At 38.5% G+C, this 26,346-nt stretch overlaps 1 protein-coding gene across 4 annotated transcripts in view; it reads right to left on the bottom strand.

The window, feature by feature from the left end:
* Nucleotides 1–26,346, bottom strand: part of MIGA1 (mitoguardin 1) — a 122,834-nt gene that overhangs the window by 36,002 nt on the left and 60,486 nt on the right. For all 4 annotated transcript variants that reach the window (XR_012130216.1, XM_073234164.1, XM_073234166.1 and 1 more), the window contains 6 exons: nucleotides 15,746–15,846; nucleotides 5,222–5,340; nucleotides 4,899–4,971; nucleotides 4,153–4,239; nucleotides 2,954–3,052; nucleotides 864–998 (listed from right to left, as the gene is read on the bottom strand). Coding sequence is in view for 3 of the 4 variants with exons in the window: in XM_073234164.1 (XP_073090265.1) it covers nucleotides 864–998; nucleotides 2,954–3,052; nucleotides 4,153–4,239; nucleotides 4,899–4,971; nucleotides 5,222–5,340; nucleotides 15,746–15,846 (614 nt within the window). In the remaining variant the exon portion in view is untranslated. The remainder of the gene's footprint in view (nucleotides 1–863; nucleotides 999–2,953; nucleotides 3,053–4,152; nucleotides 4,240–4,898; nucleotides 4,972–5,221; nucleotides 5,341–15,745; nucleotides 15,847–26,346) is intronic.

The following is a 26,346-nucleotide window of genomic DNA, read 5'->3' as shown; positions in this document are numbered from 1 at the left end:
AAGTAGTATTTCTTTTCTTCAAGAATAATACTGCTAGAAATAGTTGTGGGCAGAGCTAACAGTTTTTTTCAAATAAAAAACTAACAAATACAATGATAATGATAGGAACCAAGACACCCAAGCAGATCCTGAGAAAATCTGACCCTACTCTGGCGTGACCCAACTCTGATCAAGGCCACTTCACCAAATCAGTTATAGAAACAGAGAATATGTACCGTTTATGGTTTAAACACACAGCGAAGGAAACAGAGACTTATTAAAAATGCTTTAAAATTTAGTATCAGGAATTTCAAAGGAACTATGAAAAGGCCAACTGGAACATTTTTAAAAAGGCATTTAAACTTCACCATGAATGCCTCTCTCTCCTACTTCTGGGTACACATTTAAAGCCCAGCCAAAAAAACAATGAAAACATTCAAAGCTGAGAATATAGTTTAAACCTATTTTATTTTCACACATGCCTATTTTTTTCTCTCTCCTAATTTTTGATAATACTTGGGAACATGAATCTCCTTTTCTCTAAAAATACATATTATCTTATTATTGCAATTGCTGTGTTTCAGTGCAGTCATAGAGCCATTTCAATCACAAACAACTTTTTGTTAGGCCTAAACTAAAGCCTGAGTTTTTGGAGATCTGCAGAAATACTGAGTCCTCCAGTTCAAGGTAGAGACAGAGTCAAAAGGGGAATTTTGCTGGAAGATGTTATGTATTATACACATCTGGTCCTAATATCAAAGATGAGCTCAGTTCCCACACTAGTCATTCTACAGGCAGGTATATATGTAAATGTTATTTATCTTCCCAGCTCTGATGATTTTTCATCAAACTGAAATGGTTGAGAAAAGTAATCCACCACTTACAGTTTCTTTGAAGGAGGAGTTTAGCCAGCGGTTATTTACTACATTTTGTATGGATGTGGGTGGGTTTTCTAAATCTTCAAAGGAATCCATTAATATAAAATCCAGAACAACATCGTAAAAATTTAGATTTTTCACCTGTATTAAATTGAAAGTTAAAACATAAATTATTATTACACAGAGCTGAAAAAGTAAAGTCTGAACCAGAGATTCATAAACAGCAGAATATTCTAGTTGAATCAGATTAAGTCTCTGACAAAAGAAGAGGAAATGGAAAGACAAATATGAAAACAACTCACCACCAGAAATTATAATTTACACGATAGCTCTTCTTTCCTGGATCCCTCTCTCCACTCTATTCTAGGGGCTCTGTGTTCATGCTTTTATTGTGCTCATTCTGCTTTGTCATTCAGTTACTGGTATATCCCCCTGCCTTCCCGCTCCTGGTCAAGAGCCTCTTGCTCTTCATTTATTCATGCATATTGTGTTGTCATATATGCTATAGCAGGGACTCAAACTTCTACAGTAAGAAAACTAGATGCTTAGAGTTTAGTGGGGAAAAATAGACAGCAACAAATAATCCCACAAATACACAATCACAAACTGTGATAAGCCAGTAAAGGAAAAAGTTCATGGTACTATGAAAGCTGATGAAGATTCTAATCTAGACTGGATGTCAGAGAGGGCTTTCTTCAGGAAGTGAGGCACCCCAGGTAGAGGAAATACTTGTCAAAGACTTTAAGGTAAGAAAGAACTTGGTGGCAGTGAGTCAAAGAAAACCGCTACAAATGTGCTATAGCTCTCCAAAGCAGAGCACACAGGGCCAAGTACTAGAGACAAGAACAAAGGGCCAGCTCCTGTCCAGTTTATGGCACTGCTAATGATTCTGGATTTTACCCTCACAGTATTTTGGAAGGGTAGTGATGGGAGGAGATGGATGATCAGAGTTACTTTTTCTAAAGACCATTTGGCAGCAATGTGGAGATTGGAATGGAGGGTAGAGAGTAAAAATAGGGAAGGGAGGAGTAGGCAGGGCATCAGGGGACGCCAAGACTCTGAAGTAGTTCAGAGAGACGACTACAATGGGGCTCACAGGAATAGCGAAAGTTGAAGAAATTGATATTTAGGAGTTAAAACTGACAAAACTTAAAGATGAACATGATAAAGCAGGCAAGGACCAGGAGGTGTAAAGAGTGAGTGCCAGGTTTCTGGTCAGTCCAAATGAATGGATGCCAATTCCTTACCCTAGTGAGGAAATATCGAAGAAGGAAAGCTTATACCTCTATGTCTTTGCATCTACTGTCTTCTCTGCCTAGAAAGCCCATCAGCCTCTTGAAAAGTTATTCATTCTGTAAGCTTCTGTTACAACAAAATGTTCCAGGCTCATCATGCACTTTCTCTGTCCCAGTGCTAAAATAAGCCATTTCCCCAAGGCGTTGCTAAGTTCCTTTTAGTGGAGAGTGGTACTCAGAAGCCAAGATCCATGTTCCAGGAGTAATTTCCTTTGTAGTGCTGCTGCTCCTAGACTCTCAGTGAAAAGAGCTAGGAAGTATATGTATGTTTATGTATATGCAAACCTTTATATTTATTAATATATGTATCTTATAAGCTATGAATTCAGACTGATAGTTCCAGTTCTAATCCTGGCTTTTTATAACTCCCTTCTCTGACAGTGGGAAACCTGGCTCCGATTAGTCTCAGTGTATTTATTTGTTAGATCCTACGAATGTTGCCAATCCTTTGGGCCCACTGAGCTGCCCACTGTCTCATCCAAAGCCATCCTTACACAGGCCACCAGCATTGCCCTGCTAGGGCTACTCATTAACTTTTGGAAGGAAGGCAGGCAAGAAGGATGCATGGGAAAAAAGAAGGATGGAAGAAGGGACAAAGGAAGGGATTTTTAAAGAAAAATTTATTTCAATTGTTGCCCCAATTAATAAAGACTGTGGCTGCTATTGTTTAGGACTGTCAGAACCACAACCACACAATTGGTTTTACCCTTTTATCAAGGACAAGTATAGTGGCCTCAAATTATGTAAATATTATGTGTAAGTAACTAAGAGCAATAAGTATTATATAAAATTTTAACTTACTCCTCTAGCGGCAAGTTCCATTTCAGTACTCTCCCAGTGATCAGTCTGCTCTAAAAAATAGATCATTTCATCAAAAACATCTTCAAACTTCTTTGGATTCTGCAGAAGAAAACAAGCTTTACTTCTAAACTCAACTTTATAACAAGACTCAAGCCAACAAAGTAAATGAGTCACTCTTGAAGCAAGTTTGCTAGACCTTCATTCCAACATTCAACTGAATTAAAATACATTTTCAAGGTATACTATAATCATTTGGCTTAGTGTTTTGTTGTTTCAACATTCTGCAGAAGCCAAGACTAAGAACATTAATAAAATGTCATGAGCAAGCTGCTTACTAGTCAAATATGTATTTCTATTTAGGTCAGTCCTTAAGATAAAAACTTGGTTATTGCAAATACTATGGATGCTTTGATGTATTCTACCCCTTTAGGAGGAACTCTAGTTCAAATCACTGGGTTTATCCAAGAAAGTAACATGAGGTTTAAATTTGCAATTCTAAGTAGTTAATACCACCTTCATTAATCTTTCTTGCAGTTTTTAAAAAATTTGCTTTCCCATTTATCACTCATTCAGTCATCCTAAGGACCCTCTGAAATAGGACATCATAAATTTAATTAAGTGAGGGTATTGAGGTTCAAAGGGACTGAATCTGAAAATAAGGTGCTCAAATGGCTCAAGAAGGCCTCTTCTGTTTTTTTTCTCACCCTCTGGATATACCTTGCATAAAGGAAAGTGGTTCTTTAGTCTTAATGAAGTTCTTACCATTGCTTCTGCCTCAATTCAGTCCCATGATAATGAGTAAGAGTAAGAGGCAGCTCAATTTATATTTCCAGATTTCTGAGATTTATTTTATACTACTTCCTAAAACAGCATTGAGGGAGGTAAGAGAAAAGGTATTAGAAATATTAGTGGTAGCCGTAGTAGCAGATGTGATGATTCTCACCATGACTTTCACAAGCTCAATGGTAAATTGGAAATAATTTGTTTAAAACAACTTGATTGAAACAGTATGGACTTTATACACTGAAAGTAAATCAACCCAAAAAGAAATTAATGCTCCTTGGATTATTTATTTTTAATATGTGAACCTTTGCAAGTACCTATAAAATATTTTCCTTCTATTAAAAAATCTACGTATTTTAATCTTCAGTCCAATGGAAACAGCAATAATAAATAACTTGTCAACAAAACAAGTTTACCTTTCGTGCTTTCACAATTAATGCTGATAAAATTTTCCTTCCACTCTCAGCGAGGAATATCCTGTTGGCTGTTTCTGAAAGTAGTACCTGAAAGAAAAACCCATCCCCAAACAAAGAAAAAAGACTAATCAATTTCAATGGACATTTAACTTTACAGTACATCTGTACATAAATAACCCTAATATAGCCAATGCATTATTTTTGGCAGTATTTCAGCAGCCAGACCACAGAGAAAGTCCTAATATATTAAAATAAATAGAGCTTATGAAACCTATAATTAAAAAAAGATTAAAAGATAAATCTGAATTTAAATTCTGTTCCATTCCAAAACAAATGTTTCACAGCTTTAAAACACAGACAAATACAGATAATTTTTTGTTGAATGACCTTATTTCATTTTAGGAAATCAGTGATTTTACAATTGATTTTTAAATAAAAAGCAATCTAGAACATACTGATAACAAGAAAGATGATTTCTGCTCAAAGCAGCCATTTGTACACATCTCCAGCATTAAAATACCCTGTTTTGACAGACTGTGGTAGACCTGGGAAGCCATGGCAGAGGACAATGGCAAATGAAGGGAAAGAGCAGGCAGGAAAAATGAACTTAGTAGACTTTATATTAATCATTGGGAATAAGAATAAAGAGCAAAGAGCTGTCCTGTTCATACGTAGCTGGATTCTATAGCATGAGGATGGGGATGAGTGGCTGGGTGAAGTCACTTAATGTTAAAAAAAAAAAATACCTGAAAAGCCTGTCGAATACAGTGAAGTTTGGCAAGAAAATCACTGTCTCCTAGGCACTCCAACATTTCAGTTCTATGTAATAAACAGGGAAGGCAACTGTTAAACTGTATTCAATATCAAGCCTACTACAAATTTGTACTCAAACAAGGCTTAACCTCAGGAACTTAACATAACACACATCTTTTCAATAGTGACAAAACACGTTAATTATTTTGAGCCTGAAAACATACTTATCCCTATTCTCATAAACATTCTAAATAAATATACAAACAGCAATAGACCTTAATATTTTTCATAAACATAAGCAGAACTGCAATTGTACCTAAGAACTCTTGAGTAAATTTTTCCTTCTTCAACTAAATGCATGGCTTCTTCATAAAAAGGGCAGTGGCAAAGAGACTCCAGACTGTAGGTGTGCCGCATTTCTCTGTGCTCTGCAAGCTGAGAATACCATGGGTTAAAACAGACTACACTAATAAAAGAAGAAAAACTGTAGAAGACAGAAAATAGAATCTTATTACCATCAAAATAACAATTTATTTAAACCATAAAAATCACTCAATAAGATTTTATAGCTAGTAAGATCAAAATACATTTTATTTCAAAATTCAGTTCTAAGAAAAGAGTAAAACTTTACAAGCTTTTGTCCAACGACTTAAATCCACAGGGTGCATAGAAAAGCAGTATCTTGCAGCTCACCAGCAAAAATAACTTACGATGAAGCATTAGGGAAAAAAAGGAGGATTTTAGCATCCAAAGGATGCTTTAAATTATTCTAACTCACACTTGTAAATGAAGTAAAACTTTCTACAAAAACCCTGAAATAATCTCAATTTAGCTGATTCCAAGGCATTCTTTTTTATATTTAGCTTTGACTATGTTTGTATAACTCAAAAATAGTCATGCTCCTCTGGCTGGCTTAACAAGTCTACCAGTGGAATTCTAGTTTTTTGACAGTTCATTACAAACAACTACAAACACTACAGAGTCGCCAGATATGCAAAACACCTTTGGAGTGATTATATTTTTCAATACCAAGTGATCCATTTAAATGACACACCATAGGGTTTTTTTGTTTTTAATAGCTTTATCGACATACAATTCACATACCATAAAATTCACCCTTTTAAGTGTACAATTCAGCATATTCATATTTATATATACAACTTTAGTATATTCATTGGGTTGTGTCATCAGCATCTAATTACTCAGTGGATATCATGGACATTGGGTTGTTTCCACTTTCTGGCTATCATGAATAAACTGAGCCATTTGTGTACAAGTTGTTTATGTTTCCAATTCTCTCCAGTTCATACGTAAGAATGGAAGGGTCAGATGGTCACTTGTCAGTCAAGGAACTGCCAAACTGGTTTACAAGTGGCTACACCATTTTCCATCCCCATTAGCAATATGTGCTGATTCAAATCTCACCACAGTCCCACCAACATTTGTTCTTGTCCATCTTTTTTATTATAGGCACCTTACTGGGTGTGAAGTGGTTTAATTTTCCTAAAGACTAATGATGTTGTGCGTCTCTCATCTCCTTATTGGCCTTTGTGTATTTTCTTTGGAGAAATGTTTATTCAAATTCTTTACCCATTTTTAAATTGTGTTGTTTGTCCATATATTATCGAGTTGTAACACATTCTTTACATATTGTAGATGTAAGTCCTTTATCAGATATGTAATTTACAAATATTTTCTCTCATTGTGCTGTCTTTTCCCTTTCTTGCTGGGTCTTTGAAGCACAAAAGTTTTTACTTTTGATATTTCTAGTGAGTCATTTTTTTCCTTTTGTCTGCCTTAACTTTATACTTCCTGCTTGTGCAGAACATCAAGGTCAGCCAGAGGGCAGAGGTTAGGGACTTCTAGAGCTTTTCCCAGACATATGCACATCGCTGCACATGCCTGTGGCCTTCTGATTCCTATGAATACGGTGGGTTTTTCAAAGTCCTTGTTAACATCTCGTTGATCAATTCTACCCTCTAGGTGTTTTGGTGACCCTCTTATTAGCCCCAACTGGTAGCACCCCCTCAGGTGGCTGTAATGGTAAACAACTGCCACTGCTTGTTTTCAACAAAGACCCTAGTATAGAACTTTTCACAGAAAGCGAGCTCTAAGTCAGGTCAAAGATGTGTCCTGAGAATGGAGCTTTGTAGGGAGCTACCATGAAGTTCAAATGGTGACAATTCTCTAGGAATGGAGCTTTTGGGAAACTCCAAAACCATTAAGTTTCTTCCTTGGTTTTTGTAGTTACTATACTTGTGAGGTTGTTGGTTTTCAAGATTGCTGTAAAGAGGAGGATGAGATTAGAGCAAGTTCAAATCCACGAAGTTAATTGTTCTTACGGAGATTCTGTCCATTTTCTATTTATTTTTTCTGTCAGTCTTCTTAATAAATATAAATGCTCCTTGAATTTCTCCAAGTTTTTCATTAATTTTCAGAGTTCTAAAAATTTTGATTTTGATAATTTTTGCCAGTGTTTTCACTGCCTTTGTGGAAGAAATTTTTGGAGGTTTTTACTCTACTATTGTGAAGTGTTCCTCCATGCTGTGATTCTGGCACTTTCCATGCACACAGTACTAAATGCTTTCACTTGATAAGCTCACCTGATCTTTTCAACAACTTATAAAGTAGGTACTATTAGTATCCACATTTTACATGTAAAGAAACAAATTTACATTCTGTTTCCCCAAGCCCGACAACTAAATGGTAGAATTTAAACTCAGACATATTTCAGAGCTTGTAATCTTAAATATCAAACTATATTCTCCTATCAGCTTTGTCCAAAAAGCCAAGGGGGAAGAAAAGACATTCAGCACAGTATAAAGATGTCTCCAAAAAAAAAAAAAGGTAAATGGAAATGACAATATCTGACATTATATATTATCTACTTAAAGTAATATTTCCTCTCATATTTTAAGGAAAATGTATTATGCTACAAGCAAAGTGCTTTGAGGTTTTAAAAAAAAAAAACCTAACAGGTTTCAAAACAATTTGGAAATTCTAATAGTTTAAAGTTTTATACCACTATCAAACAAATAGGATTTATGTATACCTATCAGTAGAGAAAAATTCTAAAAAGCAACTGACTACAATTAAATTCTCTACATAAAATAATTTACATTAATAAGAGTGAACAAATCCAACGAGAGATTCCAGAGTCAGGCCTTGATTTATTGGTCTATCCTGTTTATTTGTTGGTTTCACTGAAGTGATTGTTTAATAAGTCTCTTAAAATAGGCTTGCAGCTGTGAAAATATATCACAGGAACATGTGATACTAGCAAACATTATCACCAACTCTTCTCAACAGACAATGACAAAACTCAGAAACATTTATTTAAATAATTAATATTAAATCTTTTCAAGCAAAAAGCAAATCACCGAAACGATGCCTTAAGTTCTCAGTTTAGAATACATTTTATAGAAAAAAATTTTTTAATAAAATCTTCTTAAACCGTTTTTAAAGGTTTCAGAAAAAGAATAACATTTTATTAGAGCTGCAATATTACTTCAGAAGCAGAGGTCAGTAGCAGTGTAATCCCAGTATATGGGAGCATGCAATTTATCATGAAGAGGGTTCTTTGTTTTGCTAGATGAAACTTGAAATGTCCTTTCTTTCTAAATGATTCTTCCTCCAAAAGGGCATATTTCAAAAACTCATTTTAATATTTTCAAAAAGTAAAACTATTGTGGTTTACACTGAAGCACTATCCCGCCTAATCTGTTATCTCCCATAGTCCACAAGTATCATAAAAATGACCACACAAGAAATCTAGTAATAACAACAGCTTCAACAAAAACAGACAAGATAGATAAAATCCTCAGATAAAGAGCCCAGTGAAAACAAGTTTTGGGATTAGCTGAAGATTTCAAACATCCCCAAAGTGTCTGCCCTTCTTAAGGGAGCAAAATGGACTGGGCCTTATCTCCCTTGGTGAGTAATAACTTTGCTGTACGTGAAGTAGTATTTGGTAAAGGCTCTGAATGACCATTAAAGAAATGTCCAAAGTCCCAAAACTATTTCAAGTTGGGCATGAAATAAACTAAGTTACAATTTAATATAGGCTATTTTTTATAAGTTTATATTCCCCTTTCAAATCAACCATGGAAAATTACAAATAGGTCTTTCAGTTAAAGAAAGCAGGCTGACTGGAAAGCAATATGGAGGTACCTCATAAAACTAAAAGTAGATACACCATTTGACCCAGGAATTCCACTCCTTGGAATTTACTCGAAGAATACAACTTCTCCGATTCAAAAAGACATATGCACTCCTATGTTTATTGCAGCACTTTTTATAATAGCCAAGATATAGAAGCAACCAAAGTGTCCATCAGTAGATGAATGGATAAAAAAGATTGGTACATATACAATGGAATACTATTCAGCCATAAGAAAGAAACAAATCCTACCATTTGCAACAACATGGATGGAGCTAGAGGACATTATGCTCAGTGAAATAAGCCAGGTGGAGAAAGACAAGTACCAAATTATTTCTCTCATTTGTGGAGTATAACAATGAAGCAAAACTAAAGGAACAAAATGGCAGCAGACTCAGAGACTCCAAGAAGTAACTAGTGGTTACCAAAGAGGAGGGGTGTCGGAGGGCAGGTGGGGAGGGAGGGAGAAGGGGATTGAGGGGTATTATGTTTAGAATACATGGTGTGCCGGATCATGGGGAGAACAGTGTAGCACAGAGAAGGCACATAGTGGATCTGTGGCATCTTGCTGCACTGATGGACAGTAACTGCATTGGGGTATGGGTGGGGACTTGATAATATGGGTGAATGTAGTAATCACATTGTTTTTTCATGTGAAACTTTCATAAGAGTGTACATCAATTACACCTTAATAAAAAATTTTAAAAAAAAAAAGAAAAAGAAAGCAGGCTGACTGCATCCATTATCTCACTATTAGAAAATTAATGAAAATGGAAACGGACCCATAATAACCACTCTTCAAGATGGCCCTCAATGATTCTCTCTTCCTGATGTTTATACCTCATTCCAGACTGGTCAAACTGGCATAATGAACAACATACGGTGGAAGTGATGCAGTATAATTCCTGAGTCTCGAGCATAACCATCCTTGCTTCATCCGACTCTCTCACATCACTGCATTCGGGGGAAGCCAGGCGCCTTGTTGAGCAACCAGGCCTGGAGTCAGCAGGCATGAGGGCAGGAGAAGAGGAGTGTCTTGCCACTCGGTTTCAGCCCCAGCAAGATCACTACGGATTCAGTGTGACCAAAGAAATGACAGGAGAACATTTCTTTGGGGTGAAAAGGGTTTATTATCTGGCTTGTTTTGCCAGCGGTACGTCGAGCACTAGCGTCTCTGCCTCCGCCCAGAGCACTAGGCCAAGCTCTCATAGCACAATAGCTTACTGCCTACAGGTGTGGAAGCAGTAGCCTAGCAACAGGCCAGTTACATCATCAGGTGGTTTAAGTTCAGTGAGGATCCTGGCCATAGGAACCCCAACTTCCCCGCAAGGAGGAAGATTGAAGAAGAGGTATTGAAAATGGAAGGTTAAAGGGAAGTCTGTGTCCAACCACGTATACTCATCCCACATCTCATTCTACTTCCTGCTCCTTTCCCACCAACCTTTCCCACCAAAGCAGCTTGCAGTACAGAAAAACAGATTTTCAACCAGAGAGCATTTCTCCTTAAAAATTATTTGAACTAGCTGAGGAGAGTAAGTCGGCTAGGTGAGTGATGGGCCCTCAGAGTAAGGCCGCTTCATTCTGTGGTGCGCCCTGCCTCGCCTAGTTGCAGCCATTCATCCTAAAGAAAAGCCTGCCAATCGGCACACCTCAAGGAAGTGAACTGCACACATTTAGCCTTCCTGGTCGTCTCTGCTTGGGAGACACAGCTAAAGCACCCCTGCAAACATATACAGTTTACCTAAGAAAATCAATCCGGTCACCAATTAAGTTTTCAAATTTGAGAACACCATCAGCACAAGAATGAAAGCCCAAGACAAAAAGATTTTAAAAACTGATCCCAGAGAAAGTAAGATAATTCAAGAGAAAGAATTTTAAATGTAGATACAGCTCTCCCTTTTCAGATTATGACTATTCTGAACGTTTATCCTTGTTACTTTGTAAATTATTATTATTTTGGATTGTTACCAGTAAGAGCTATCAGGTAGAGAGGTGGGAATAGCAAAAGCTTTCCGAGTTTTCATTTAGAGTATGAGTAGAGGCATGTGGATTATAAGAAATAAGACTTTCTCTTTAAAGAGCACACTACAATTTACATATTAAACATACAGAAGCATGTTACTGAGTGAAAATTCTAAGAAAAACTAAAAACTGCTCTCTCTGCAATTTCAGTTTCTACATATTAAACACAATCTCTTTACCAGACGGGAGAGTTATAAAAATACTCAATGAAGCAGTATCCTAACATTAAAAATACTTTTCAGCACTTGAAAATACTATGCTAAGTGAAAGAATGTCAAACACAGAAGATCACCTATTGTATGATTCTTTTCATATGAAATGTTCAAATAGCCATGGAGACAGAGGGTAGAATAGTATTTGCCAAGGGCTAGGAGAGAAAAGAGAGTGATTACTAATAGGTAGGGGTTTCTATTTTGTGGGGAGAAAAATGTTCTGGAATGAAAGAGCAGTCAGTACTGATTTCACAACTCTCTGAATATCCTAAAAACCACTTAAAAGAGTGTATTTTGTAGTATGTGAATTGTATCTTAAAACAGCTATTATTTTTAAAAAGACTTTTCAGAGAAAAAAAGGCTGTGGTTTCAAACCAATGTTTTGCAAAGCTTATATAGGAAAATCCTGTTAAATACTATCACAAATGACTGGCCTAGCTTGAAGAAAAGCCTATGCCAGGTACTTGTTTTAATCCACATAGGCAAGAAATCTGGTAATTATGAATAAAACTTTCAAATGATTACAAACTGTTTTAACTTCTGAAGGAATTCTGACCTTATTTTCTTAATAACTTTCTTCATTAAAATAGTTTTCCCTAATTTAACTTCAGGTGCTTGGCATATAGTAAATGCAATTAAAAATAATTTAAGAAACATTTCTTATAAAATAGTTTACCTTGGAACATTCACATTCTGCAATCATACATTTATATCCTAGAAGCATTCCTAGGATGTTCTCAGATATTAAGCCCTTCTTGGGGTATTCATGCATTTTGTTTTCCATAAGGACTATTTTCCTAATATATCAAATCCTTCTAATTTAAACAACAAATTTAAAGTAAGTACAATGTACACTTGGCAAAATATTTTTTTAAGTTGCATATTATAAAGAAACTTTGGAGCAATTAGGTATATTGTTCCTCATGGAAGAAAAAAATGCAAGGTGACTATACAAAAATCAGCTGTACTTTTATACCCTAACAACAAATATAAGAAAGACAATTAAGAAGGCAATCCCATCATATAGCAAAAAGGTTAAAATACTTAGGAATAAATTTAACCAAGGAGGAGATGAAAAATATGTGCAATGAAAAGAAGGTGGGAACTCTCAGCCCCCAACCACCAACCCCTGGAAGGTAGAGGACAGAGGGTTGGAGGTTGAATCAGCCAATAGCCAATGACTCAGTCAATCATGACTATGCAATGACACCCTCACAAAAAGCCATGAGTAGTGAATTTTGCTGGCTTGCTCTCTCTCTTTGGCATCCTGCTTCTCTGCTGAAGAGAGCGCTTCCATGACTGAGGAACCAGAAAGCTTCCATGTGCCACCAAGCCAGGCTCCAAGCTCCATGAGCATAGAAGCTCCTTTATTTGAGAATTTGCCTTATGTACCTCTTCATTTGGCTATTAACTTGTATCCTTTATTAAACTGGTAAACCCAAGTGTCTTCCTGTATTCCATGAGTGGTTCTAGTAAATTAGTCAAAACTAAGGGGGAGGTCTTGGAACTCCAATCTGTATCCAGTTGGTCAGAGGTACAGGGAATAGCCTGGGGCTTGTGATTGGCATCTGCAGTGGGGTGTTGTGGGTAAAATTATAACATTTCCAGAATATCTCACCTGGCTTTAGTACATCTGCATATCAATAGGCATTCTCAGGTGGAAAGAAGTATGGCTTTGTGCATTTGCATCATTCCTCAGGGTGGAGAGAAGTTCATCTCTATATCAATGGGTAATTAATTACCTGGGCGTCAGAGGGCTTACCTGTACCTGAGAAGTGATGGGAGGGCCAGTTTTGCTTCTGCTGGAGCAGGAAAGACAGAAGGCCCTGAACTGGAGTTTGTAAGCAATAAGCAGGTTTTAAACTTTATTTCTCCCTTTGACTGATTTCAATTTTTAGAGGTATTTTGCCCTAGGATTCCCTCTCCCTGGACTTACACGTGTAGGGGCAGTCCTGTGAGACTGAGTCTTTAACTTGGGGGAATCTTGTGCTGTCTCCAGGCATACAGTATTAGAACTAAGTGGGATTCTTGGATACCCTGCTGGTGCCAGAATTGGTTGGGGTCATGTCATGGGAAAACCCCTTCCCACACGTACACATCGGAATTGGTTCCAGGAACCTGAATGGAACCCCTATTTTACACACTCACAAAAACTGACTGAAAATGGATTCAAGACTTAAACATAAGACCTGAAACCATAAAACTCCTTTAAAAAAATAGGAGAAAAGCTCCTTGACAACAGTTTTTTTGGCTATGACACCAAAAACACAAGCAACAAAAGCAAAAGTAACAGGTGGGACTACAATAAACTAAAAAAACGCACAGCAAAGGAAACCAGCAACAAAAGGAAAAGCAATCTACAGAATGGGATAATATATTTGCAAATGATGTATCTGACAAGGGGTTAACATCCAAAATATATGAAGAACTCATACATCTCAACAGCAAAAAAACAAATAATCTGATGAAAAAATTGGCAGAGGATCTGAACAGACATTTCTCCAAAGAAGACATACAGATAGCTAACAGACACATGAAAAGATGATCCACATCGCTAAATGATTGGGGAAATGCAAATCAAAAACACCATGAGATATCACCTCACACTAGGTCAGAATGGAGAGTATAAAAAAATATACAAAAACAAGAAATAAGTGCTGACAAGGATGTGGAAAAAAGAGAACCTTGGTACATTGCTAGTGGGAATGTAAACTGGTGCAGACACTATGGAAAGTAGTATGGAGGTTCCTCAAAAAAACTAAAAACAGACATACCACATCCTCTAGTAATTCCACTTCTGGGTACACATATCCAAAGGAAATAATTGCAATATATCTACACTCCCATGTTCACCACAACATGATTCACAATAGCTAACATACGGGAACATGCTAAGTGTTCGACGGGCATAAGGATAAAGAAGGTGTGCATACACATTTATATATATTTGACAGAATATTTTTCACTCAGAAAATGGAAATCCTGCCATTTGTGACATTATGGATGGACCTTGAAGGCATTATGCTAAGTGAAGTAACATCAGGCAGAGAAAGACAACTCTGTGGTATCACTTAAGTATAGCATCTAAAAAAGTCAGCCCCATAAAAAGAGTAGAATGGCAGTTGCCAGAGGCCAAGGAGTTGGAGAAATGGGGAGATATTGATCAAAGGGTATAGACTTCCAGTTAGAAGATGAAAGTTTTGGGAATCTAAAGCATGATAATGACTATAGCTAATAATACTGTATTTACATACATACATACATGAAAACTGCTGAGTAAGTAAATCTTAGATCTTCTTATGAAAACCAAACAAAAAAAAAAAGTAATTATGTGAGTTGACGGAGGTATTAACTTATATTAATTATTTCACAATATATGTATATCAAGTCATCATATGGTACACCTTAAACTGATACAATTATCTCTGAACTTATCTCTCAACTTATTGAATCTGATCACTTCTTTGGAAAAAAATGTCTATAACTATGATTTATAAGCTAGAGGATTTAAACATTTTTAAGACTTGATATAAGGTGATTTGCTTTCCATTAAGAGAGTTTTATATGCCTCTTCAATAATCCATAGTATATAAAAGTGCCCAGATGTCTAAAATATGTTTTACACGTTCACCTCTCCAAACAGACTATAAGCTCCTGTGGGAGCTTATATTCATCTTTGTACCTGTATCTACCACATAGTAGATGCTCAACAAATGGCTATTGAACTGGATTACACAATGCACAATGGTAAACCTGTACTCTTTGGCTGAATAAAAATGAAAAATCCTCCCTAAGAATACAGCAGCCCAGTTTGAAAAAGACATATGCACCCCTATGGTTATCACAGCACTATTTACCAAGAAATGGAAGCAACCTAAGTGTCCATCAGTAGATGAATGGATAAAGAAGATGTGGTACATATACACAATGGAATATTATTCAGCCATAAGAAGAAAACAAATCCTACCATTTGCAACAACATGGATGGAGCTAGAGGGTATTATGCTCAGTGAAATAAGCCAGGCAGAAAGACAAGTATCAAATGATCTCACTCATATGTGGAGTAGAAGAACAAAGAAAAAACTGAAGGAACAAAACAGCAGCAGAATCACAGAACCCAAGAATGGACTAACAGTTACCAAAGGGAAAGGGACTAGGGAGGATGGGTGGGAAGAGAGGGGATAAGTGGGAGGAAAAAGAAAGGGGACATTACGATTAGCATGTATAAAGTCGGGGGGCACGAGGAGGGCTGTGAAACACAGAGAAGACAAGTAGTGACTCTACAACATCTAACTATGCTGATGGACAGTGACTGTAATGGGGTGTGTGGGGGGGGGGGACTTGGTGAAGGGGGGAGCCTAGTAAACATAATGTTCCTCATCTAATTGTAAATTAATGATACCAAATAAAAAAATGAGAAATCCTTATAGGGATATACATGTCCTACCTCTGCTGCTGAAGCAAAGGAATCAGTTGATGCAATGCTCAAGGTATGTCGCAGGCCAAAGTCATCCACATTCCCGTTCATGGTGGTATCTGTACCTTTATCTTAAAAGTAAAAGACAAAATGTTTAGAACGTGATATTGCTTGTTACTGCCATTCTACAGCTGGTTTTTCTTTTGTTTTACTTCAGTCTTTATTTAGACTACTGGACTCTAAAAGGAAAACAATACCAATCAATGGAATATAATTTGACAAATGTATTTATTATTTAACTGATTCTGAAACACTGCCAAGCAGAGGAGAAAATGCTATAAAGCAGACATGTCTACTTTAAAAATGGATTAAATTTAATCCAGATTTAAAAATCTTTAGAATATATAGTAACTTAAATTGGTATATAACAACTGGAATTGGATTACCTACCACACATGGTAAAAAATCAGTGCTATGATTTCACTTATTTGTAGAATAGAAAAACAAAGCAAAACAGAAGGAACAAAATGGCAGCAGACTCATAGACTGAGAAGTGATTAGTGGTTACCAAGGGTGAGATGTTGGCAGGTTGGGAAAGGGGAGGGGAGAAAAGAGGAACAACAATTCACAGTCACAATATAAGTTGGTCATGGTATGATAGTACAGCATGGAGAATACAGTCAATGATTATGTAACATCTTTCTATGTTGATAGATAAAACCCACACCACAGGGGGTGAGGATTTAATAATGTGGATAACTGCTGAACCACTGTGTTATATACACTTGAAACCAATATGAGACTGTATATCAACAATACTTTAATTTAAAAAATAAGCATATGCCAAAGAATATTTTCAAACAATGCAAATTTAGTTCAAGTGGCCTTGCCCAAATTGGAAGAATTGGTAGGTTCATTTAAAGTAAATGAATTATTAACATAAGATGCTTGGCCAGTCACTTTTAATAAGCTGATCAATTAGAACAATTCAAGAAGGTATCTCTGAGTTTTTCAGGCTTTAAGACCTAGTCCAAAAAACATGGAAAGGCCAAAAATGATGTTACAATGCTTATTTCAGGGTCAAATATAATTGCTCCAATGAGTCTTAAGGACTGAAAAACTTCAAGTACATTTGCAAATGTTTATCTGGTCATGTGAAGACAAGCCTCCAATTAACAATACACAGCAATTTAAATGTGAATGTCAATATATTCTTCACTTACTTTCATTAGGAATCTGTTAACATTAAATTTTCAAAGAAATACTATACTTGCTTATAGGTGTAACTACCGTAACAAACAACTGATATGCTTCAATTTGTCACAAGTATGAAAATCAAAGAACATAATATATACTGATTTTCTTATTTTGGATCTAATCTGCTGTGTGTCAGATACTTTATTTTCTTTAAAAAGAAAACAGAAAGGTGTTGGCAAAACTGGACAACTACACTCAGGAGAATGAAACTGGATTATTGTCTAACCCCATGCACAAAAGTAAACTCAAAATGGATCAAAGACCTGAATGTAAATCACAAAACCATGAAACTCTTAGAAGAAAAACATAGGCAAAAATCTCCTGAATATAAACATAAGCAACTTTTTTCCTGAACGCATCTCCTCGAGCAAGGGAAACAAAGCAAAAATGAACACATGGGATTACATCAAACTAAAATACTTCTGTACAGCAAAGGACACCATCAGCAGAATAGAAAGGCATCCTACAGTATGGGAGAATACATTTGTGAATTACATATCCGACAAGGGGTTAACGTAAAAAGTATATAAGAAACACACACACCTCAACAACCAAAACGCAATAACCTGATTTAAAAAAGGGTGGAGGATATAAACAGACAATTCTCCAGAGAAGAAACTCAGATGGCCAACAGGCACATGAAAAGATGCTCCACATCACTAATTACCAGAGAAATGCCAATAAAAACCACAATGAGATGTCACCTCACACCAGTTAGGATGGCCAACATAGAAAAGACTAGGAACAACAAATGCTGGTGAGGATGTGGAGAAAGGGGAACCGTCCTACACTGCTGGTGGGAATGTAAACTAGTTCAACCATTATAGAAAGCAATATGAAGGTTCCTCAAAAAACTAAAAATAGAAATACGATTTGACCCGGGAATTCCACTCCTCAGAATTTACCCAAAGAATATAATTTCTCAGATGCAAAAAGACATATTCACCCCTATGTTTATTGCAGCACTATTTACAATAGCCAAGATGTGGAAGCAACCTAAGTATCTATCAGTAGCTGCTCAATGGATAAAGAAGATGTAGTACATATACACAATGGAATACTATTCAGCCATAAGAAACAAACAAATCCTACCCTTTACAACAACATGGATAGAGCTAGAGGGTATTATGTTCAGTGAAATAAGCCAGGCAGAGAAAGACAAGTATCAAATGATTTCCCTCATTTGTGAAGTGTAACAGTGAAGCAAAACTGAAGGACCAAAACAGCAGCAGACTCAGAGACTCCAAGAAGGTAACAGCGGTTACCAAAGGGGAGGGGTATGAGAGGGCGGGTGGGGAGGGACTGAAAAGGGGATTGTGGGGTATCATGATTGGTGCAGATAGTGTGCGTGGGATCACGGGGAAGAGGAGAAGACAGGGTAGCACAGAGAAGACAAGTAGTGACTCTGGCATCTTACTACACTGATGTACAGTGACTGCAAAAGGGTATGGGGAGGACTCGATGATATGGGTGAATGCTGTAACCACACTGTTTTTTTCGTGTGAAATCTTCATAAGAGGGTATATCAATAATACCTTAATAAAATAAATAAACTTTTAATCTTCAAACAAAACAAAACAAAACAGAAAATCTCTCTGGCTTTCATTCATCCCAATTTCAATTCCTTCATTTTTCCTGAAATAAAGTTCATTACTTTTACCACAAATTTTTCAAATCCTGTTTAAAATCCCCAAGTTCCAGAAAACACAGACATTTTGTGACTCTATAAGTATGGAGCTTTTTAAAATCCAAACCATTAATTAAGTTTAAACTCAAAAGTTTTGCAACCAATTTATACTCTAAACTCTAGGCCAAGCAGAAGGGTAAATAAGCCGTAATTGGCACAAGGTTCATTCCTATTAAGTATCAAAAATAACAATATATGTAGCATATTTTTCCCTACTTTATATTTGGTGGGACCATAGTTGACATTTTAACCATTTACCTTCCAAGTTTAAATACACTTGTTTTCAGATGATGTTTACATCAGTTATTTTAAAGTACATAACTTGTAGGCTTAAAATCCTACTACTAAATGACTAATAATGGAACAAAATTCTAGGTTAAATTATTCTACTTTCAGAAATACATGTTTTTTTCTTTTAGAAATTTAAATGTTTTCATCAAACTTGAGAACAAAACAGCATTGTTTCATACTCACGTGATCACAAGTCTGATCACCCAGGAGAGTGGGAAAGTTACAAGCACTCAAAAGCCCGAAGCAAAGACCCAGAGACGCCATAGGAGACATGAGGGTTTCCTGGGACTTAACGTATAGGGAGCCCAGGACTGGCTGGCAAGACAAAGTTGTGCACCATTACTGTGGACAGGGAAGTAACTGCTTATATGGGGTGAGGAGACAAAGACTACGTGCTATGAAAGAAGGGATCATTCTTGTGTGACCAAGCACCTCAAGGAAAAAAACCTTGGTCAGAGTTGTCTGCTCCCAATAAGATGTTTCCCTAGATAAGGCATGCCTGGGTTTGGCCAGCCCCAGGCAATCAACATACCATATACTTAGCATAACCCAAGGAGGGGGTCATGGGGAGACATATGAATATTCTGGGACAAAAGGTTACAAACCCAGGCAATGTTTGCCTCCACAACTTAAAAACAGCTGCAAGACTAGTATTTTTTTGACATTCAATGATCCAGAAAAATGTCCATTTCTCTATTCAGTGCACGATTTTTTAAAACATACACACAAGTTTTGAGAGGTACACAAAACTGAATCAACAAGTACAGCTTTCAAACCTTTATCTTAATTATTTTTCATAATTAGTATTCATTGTGCAAAAAGAAGTCATAGTACAATTTTCATTATGACAAAGTACTTTTAAAGTGGGATTAAATTACAGGTCAAGTTAAATATTGGCTGCATACGCCTTTTGCTATTTTTAGAGTGGAACAGAGACATTTATCTTATGTCAGTTCACCTTTCAGACATTACCCATGAGCTGTTAAAAGTCTGTTTCACTTCACTCAACACTAACCAGCCATACAATGTTGTCCACATCAGTTACTATGGTTGTACTTCAAAAAAAAATTTAACAAAGAAAAATGGCTCAAAGGAACTGGAAAGATTTATTCATTAAATCCAGCTTTGTATATCACAGCTCATACCTCTCATTTCAGTAACTGTGGAAGAGTGGCTTAGTAATTATGAAGAGAAATAATGCATCTGTTTTTTAGGTAAGTCAATAAAAAGTAAAAAGAAAGAATATTGGGCAATATATCAAACTACTTCTTTTATGCATCCAATTAAACTTTAAAATACTCTTTCTGCAAAGTATCTCCAACTCTTGGTTGTGGTATTCAAAGAGCGACAGCATGGAAAATTGAAAACCAAAGGTTTCATCTTAGTCAATATTTTCAGAAACTTCCTACCAAATTTTTCTTAGCAGAAAAACAAAAAGCTAAAATCGCAGTGAGAAAACATTACACAGGCTACCAGAATTACTGAATTGGAAAAAAATAAATAAATTTCTTTGTTAAGGATATACAGCAATGGAAACTCCTACATACCACGGTTGGAAATGTCAACTGGTGTAATCATTATGGAAAGTCAGGCATTAACTATGAAAGTTCAAGACTCCATTTTCTATGACCTAGCAATTCTATCGTTGGGCATGTTTTACAAAATGCATGCTTAAATACATAAGAATGTTTATATTAGCACTGTTTATAATAGCTCCAAACTGGAAAAAATCACCAACTGTCCATCTACCACAGAATACACAAACTTTGGAATACAATCAAATACTATACGGTGATAAAAGTGAATTAATTGCTGCTACATGCGGGGACCATGGATGAATTTCACAATATGCTGAGTGAAGAATTACATGTATAATCTCACTCACATCAAATTAAAAAACAGGCGAAACCAAACAGTGGCCACACTACACACTTAGTTGGTAACACTATAAAGAAAAACCAGGAAATAATTAGGATGAGCATCAGACAATGGTTACTTTGGGGGGCAGGTGGGAGGGGTATTGATTGGGAAGGGGTATAAGGTAGCTTCTACTGAGTTGGCAATGTTTTACTCTTGATCTACATGATAGTTACACATGAGGGTATGGTGGGTCACTGTATTTTTCTGTTTTGTGCACTTACCCTAAGGGTTTAAATAGAAGGAAAGAAAAGAAAACAATGTTTCTACATACCTTGGCTACAAATGGCTGAGAGCAGCAATGAAGTATTTTAATGTCGGCAGTGAAGCTGTAAATTATTATTAGACATGAATTTTATGCCCTGATGGAGAGAGCATCTGTAACGATACTAGGGTCAAAAGGTCAAAAGATCTGATGAATGCTAAGTATTACAGCAAATTGAAAATAATTTGTCTCCACTGGGTAGGGGAATACTAGTAGCAGTAGCAGAGTCTAATGTCATGCACATACCACTCACAACCTTTTTTCTCTTGGCTCATCAATCCTTCTGTGCTAATTTGGTGACTGGTTTAGAATTTTAAGCGGGACTGTTTAGGTGGGTATAATCAACTATTTGTAAGACATGGAAACTAAGAGATGCTTGCTAATTAATGACAAAAATTTTAAAAAGTGCGATGAAATAAAAAAAAACATTTACTTTGCACTTACTATTTGCCAGAGACCAGGTTACATGCTTCACATGTATTATTTCATAATTCTCACAATAATCCTTTGAGGTAGGTACTATTATCTTTCTCATTTTGTAATTCAAGAAGCTAAGGTATGAAAGGAAAGGAGCGACACATAGCAGCAATTCACCGGAGAGTTCCGCTTTATTAGGGAAAGGTGCTGGGTTATATAGGAGGGGGCATGAATTGATTAAGGTGTCACTTCTACGGGGCTGTTGGCTGTTGGCTAGGTGCTGGGATTGGGAGGGGGGCGAGAGGTGATTGGGCTTCAGGTGGCGCCGGCGGGAACTGAGGACCCCAAAGAGAAGCCGGAAGTTTGCCATCTTACTGGTGGGGACCCTTCATTCCCCCCTTTCTCCTCTATGGGTTTGTGGATGTTGCTTTCTCTCTGGCTGCTTCCTGCTGAACAGGGGCGGAGAAGGGAGTGAGGGCTTGAGGATTGGGAGGAAAGGGTTGATAGGACTCCCCGCAGTAAGGACAAGTAGATGTGGACTTCTTCAGGTTTGGAAATCAATGAACGTTCCCTGTAACCATAGGTTGGCCAAGAGGATATGGGTGTCAGGAGCCAGGCGTCTGAGGCTATTGTTTCCAGGAACAGTTTCCAGTGGAGAGAGGGGTCCATCTCAGCATGTGGTGAGGAGGTCACGTGAGGGTGAGGGATCTTCTGTGGCCAGAAGCTGGTAGTTCCTGAGTAAAAGCTGGTTGAAAGCTTGATTAGAGATTTTTCCGACTTGGGATTTGATGAACTTTATTATACAGGGTAAGAAGAGACAGGCGAGAAGAATGATTATTATGGGGCCTGCAATGGGCCAGAGCCAGGTGAGGAGGGGGTTTGTTAGTATTGACCAGAATGGGTTGGAATTGGAAGCAGAGTGGAGACTGGAGGCAAGGTCGGTGAGTTTGGTAATGTCAGTTTCTACAATGCCAGATTCGTTGATGTAATAGCAGCACTCTTCCCGGAGGAAGACGCAGGTGCCGCCCTTCTCGGCTGTAAGCAGATCTAAGGCCTGCCGGTTTTGAAGGGTGACTTTAGCTAGCGAAGTGACCTGTCTTTGGAGAGAGGCTAGAGAATTGGCAGTGGATGTCAGGGCTCCCTCAAGTTTGGCGTTGAGATCTCTAACTGCCTATAGAGAGTGACCCAAGGCTCCTCCCGAAAACCCTGCCCCAATGGCTGAGGTGATTAAAGAGCTACTGACCATGATGGGAAGGAAAGCAGCTCTTTTTGTGCGCGAGGGCAAGGGAGGTTGGAGCTCAAGGAATTCTGCCATGCTGTAAAGTGTTAACTGTGGGATTAGGGTGATGAGAATGCAGGGTGTATCGGAGTTGAGAGGCAGTGAGTTGAACAGACTGCTATTACACTAAAAGAAGTGTCCCGGTTGCGTAAAAGTCTTAGAGCCAGAGGTAGGGGTGTAGATAGAGAGGCAGTGAAGTGCGCTGGAGGGGGGTGGAGTTGGGCTTACACAGTGGTGGATGGTGAGATTATCTGCGTATTCTGGTTCCCATAGGGGTATGTCTGCCAGGGGGCAGAGGGGTTGTCTTTCTGCATGGAAGTAGTAGTTGGAAATATTAAGGGGCATGGCGGCCAGCAGTGGGCGCTGTAGTGATGCGCACAAGAAACAATTGGCTGTGTTAAGGGTGTGGTTGAGAAAGATGGTGGTGTCCTGAATGAGCTGTAATGAAGAGTAGGAGAAATGGGAAGAGGGGTGGGGATAAGATGAAGAGGCACTATTAAGAGTTTGGATAATGACTTTTTCGGAATGTCTGCTACCTGATGCAACTTGAGAGATCTGGGAATGAGAGGGAACATACTTTCGAGAGATATGAAGGGTACTGTGGGGGGGTCGAGGACCCCCCGTAGTAAACTGAGGCTGTGACTCTGGCAGCCCATCGAGAGTCCCAGGGATCTGGTATTGATAAGGAGAATGAGCCATTGGGATATTTCATGAAACGGTTGGAGGAGTAATACTGTGCGTACTGGAAGTTACCTATGTAGTGAATGGTGAAAGACTAGTAGGGACATCTCCTGTAGGTATCTGGCCATCGCCTGCAATAGGCTTGTTTTTGGTCATAGAGGAAGCAGAGGTAGGGAGAATAAGGGTAGCTGCTAGTGAACACTTCAGTGGAGGGAGGAAAGTGGAGGTATAAAGGCTCAGAGCAGCTTTTCAGAGGGCAGTCTGGTGTGGCAATGAGGGCAGTAACTTTTGTTTGATGCTGTGTGTAAGTCTGTCTGACTTTGAATCGCCATACAAAGGAGGCTGGGGTGGTGGGGAAGACAATAGGAATGAGGAAAAAAAGCGAGAGAGCAGTAAAGGAGGAAAAAGTCATGATTCGGGTATGGATGGCAAAGGGGGTGAACGGGATTTTGGAGGAAAGAGGACAGTAAGGTCAGGAGTCTGGAGGGAGGGAGAGTCTGTAAACTTTTGTAGGTTAAGAGATCTTTTAGGTGATGTGGGGACAGAATGGTAAGGGGCGCTCTGAATGTCAGTTTATGAGCTTCTTTCTGCAAGAGCTGTCTAGCGGCTAATGCTCGTAGGCAGGGGGCCCATCCCTGAACTGTGGGGTCTAATTGCTTGGAGATATAAGCTACTGGGGCAAAGCATATTGGCCTAGGACTCCTAGAGCTTGACTGGACCTCTCATGAATGTATAATGAGAAGGGCTTCGACAAATCAGGAAGATGGAGAGCTGGGGCTTCTACAAGGGCTTGACGGAGCTTAATGAAGGAGTGTCGGGGTGAGGAGGATAATGGTTTTTTAGGGGGGCTCTTGCTGAGGTTGTATAGGGGTCTTGCCAACAGGGTGCAGGGAGAAGTTAGGGATCTACGTTCTAAAATATCTAGCTAGGCTTAGAAAGGGCCTAGAAAGGAAAGGATTTTTGTCTTGGTTTTGGGAATGGGCAGGTCAGAGAGGAGCCATTTTCTGTCTAAGGTAATGGACTTTCTTTGTTGAGATAGAAGGAATCTGAGGTAAGTGACAGGAGGGGAAGAGATTTGAGTTTTGACGGGGGATACTCGGTAACTTCTGGAAGCCAGAAGGTTAAGTAGGGAGGCAGTGTCAAGTTGAGACTGTTTCCACGAGAGACTGCAGAGTAGAAGATTGTCTATGTATTATAAGGTGGACTTGGAGTGATCATGATGAAACTGTTTTAGGTCCTGAGCTAGGACCTGTCTAAAAATATGGGGACTATCTCGGAAGCTTTGTGGCAAAACTGACCAAGTGAGTTGTTTAGAATGTCTTGTGTATGGGTCTGTCCAGGTGAAGATGAAAAAATCTTGGGAGCAGGGGTCTAGAGGGATAGAAAAATGGGTCTTTGAGATCTAGGACTGAGAAGTGGGATGCTGAGGCTGTATGGATTTGGAACTAAGGGATGGATAGGGACAATGGCTATGTTGATGAGGCGAAGGTCTTGGACAAGGCAGCAAGATCCGTTGGTTTTTTTAACAGCTAATATGGGGGTATGTCTTTGAGATCTAGGACTGAGAAGTGGGATGCTGAGGCTGTATGGATTTGGAACTAAGGGATGGATAGGAACAATGGCTATGTTGATGAAGCGAAGGTCTTGGACAAGGCGGCAAGATCCGTTGGTTTTTTTAACAGCTAATATGGGGGTATGTCTTTGAGATCTAGGACTGAGAAGTGGGATGCTAAGGCTGTATGGATTTGGAACTAAGGGATGGATAGGGACAATGGCTATGTTGATGAGGCGAAGGTCTTGGACAAGGCGGCAAGAACCGTTGGTTTTTTTAACAGCTAATATGGGGGTATGTCTTTGAGATCTAGGACTGAGAAGTGGGATGCTGAGGCTGTATGGATTTGGAACTAAGGGATGGATAGGAACAATGGCTATGTTGATGAAGCGAAGGTCTTGGACAAGGCGGCAAGATCCGTTGGTTTTTTTAACAGCTAATATGGGGGTATGTCTTTGAGATCTAGGACTGAGAAGTGGGATGCTAAGGCTGTATGGATTTGGAACTAAGGGATGGATAGGGACAATGGCTATGTTGATGAGGCGAAGGTCTTGGACAAGGCGGCAAGAACCGTTGGTTTTTTTAACAGCTAATATGGGGGTATGTCTTTGAGATCTAGGACTGAGAAGTGGGATGCTGAGGCTGTATGGATTTGGAACTAAGGGACGGATAGGGACAATGGCTATGTTGATGAGGCGAAGGTCTTGGACAAGGCGGAAAGATCCGTTGGTTTTTTTAACAGCTAATATGGGGGTATTAAATGGGGAGTGAGTGGGTCTGCTTGAATGATGGGTTGGAGGCCTATGAGGGCTGAAGTGGTTAGGGGGTATTGGGCCTGACAGATATACTGAGAGGGGTCACATAATTTGATAGAGGCAGGGGGACATAGGGCCACGGAGGGGCTTGTAATGTCTCAAACTTTGGGATTTACAGGGTGTATGAGGGCAGAACCGGAGCTTTCATTGGGTAGAGGGGTGTTGTCGGCTATGAGGGCCATCAGAAAGGGAGTACTGGGGGCTGTGGGAGTGGATATAGTTATGGAAACGTGGAGGAGGGAAAGGATGTCTCGTCCTAGTAAAGGGATGGGACACTGGGGCATAACCAGGAAGGAGTGGGAGAAAGGTATGGGATTGTCTTGGATTGTGCATAAAAGGGTGGGTGGGGGGTTTAATGGGAAAATCTGTTTACCTCCTACTCTGACTATAGGAGTAATGGCTGGCGTGGTAGGGCCCCGGTATTCTCACAAGACTGAGAAGGTGGCTCCTGTATCTAGGAGGAAGGAGAT

The sequence above is a fragment of the Manis javanica genome, chromosome 4 (genome assembly GCF_040802235.1).
Source record: "Manis javanica isolate MJ-LG chromosome 4, MJ_LKY, whole genome shotgun sequence".
NCBI lineage: Eukaryota > Metazoa > Chordata > Mammalia > Pholidota > Manidae > Manis > Manis javanica.
Note: the sequence above shows the minus strand (reverse complement) of the source record. Positions and strands in the feature narration are given on the sequence as shown.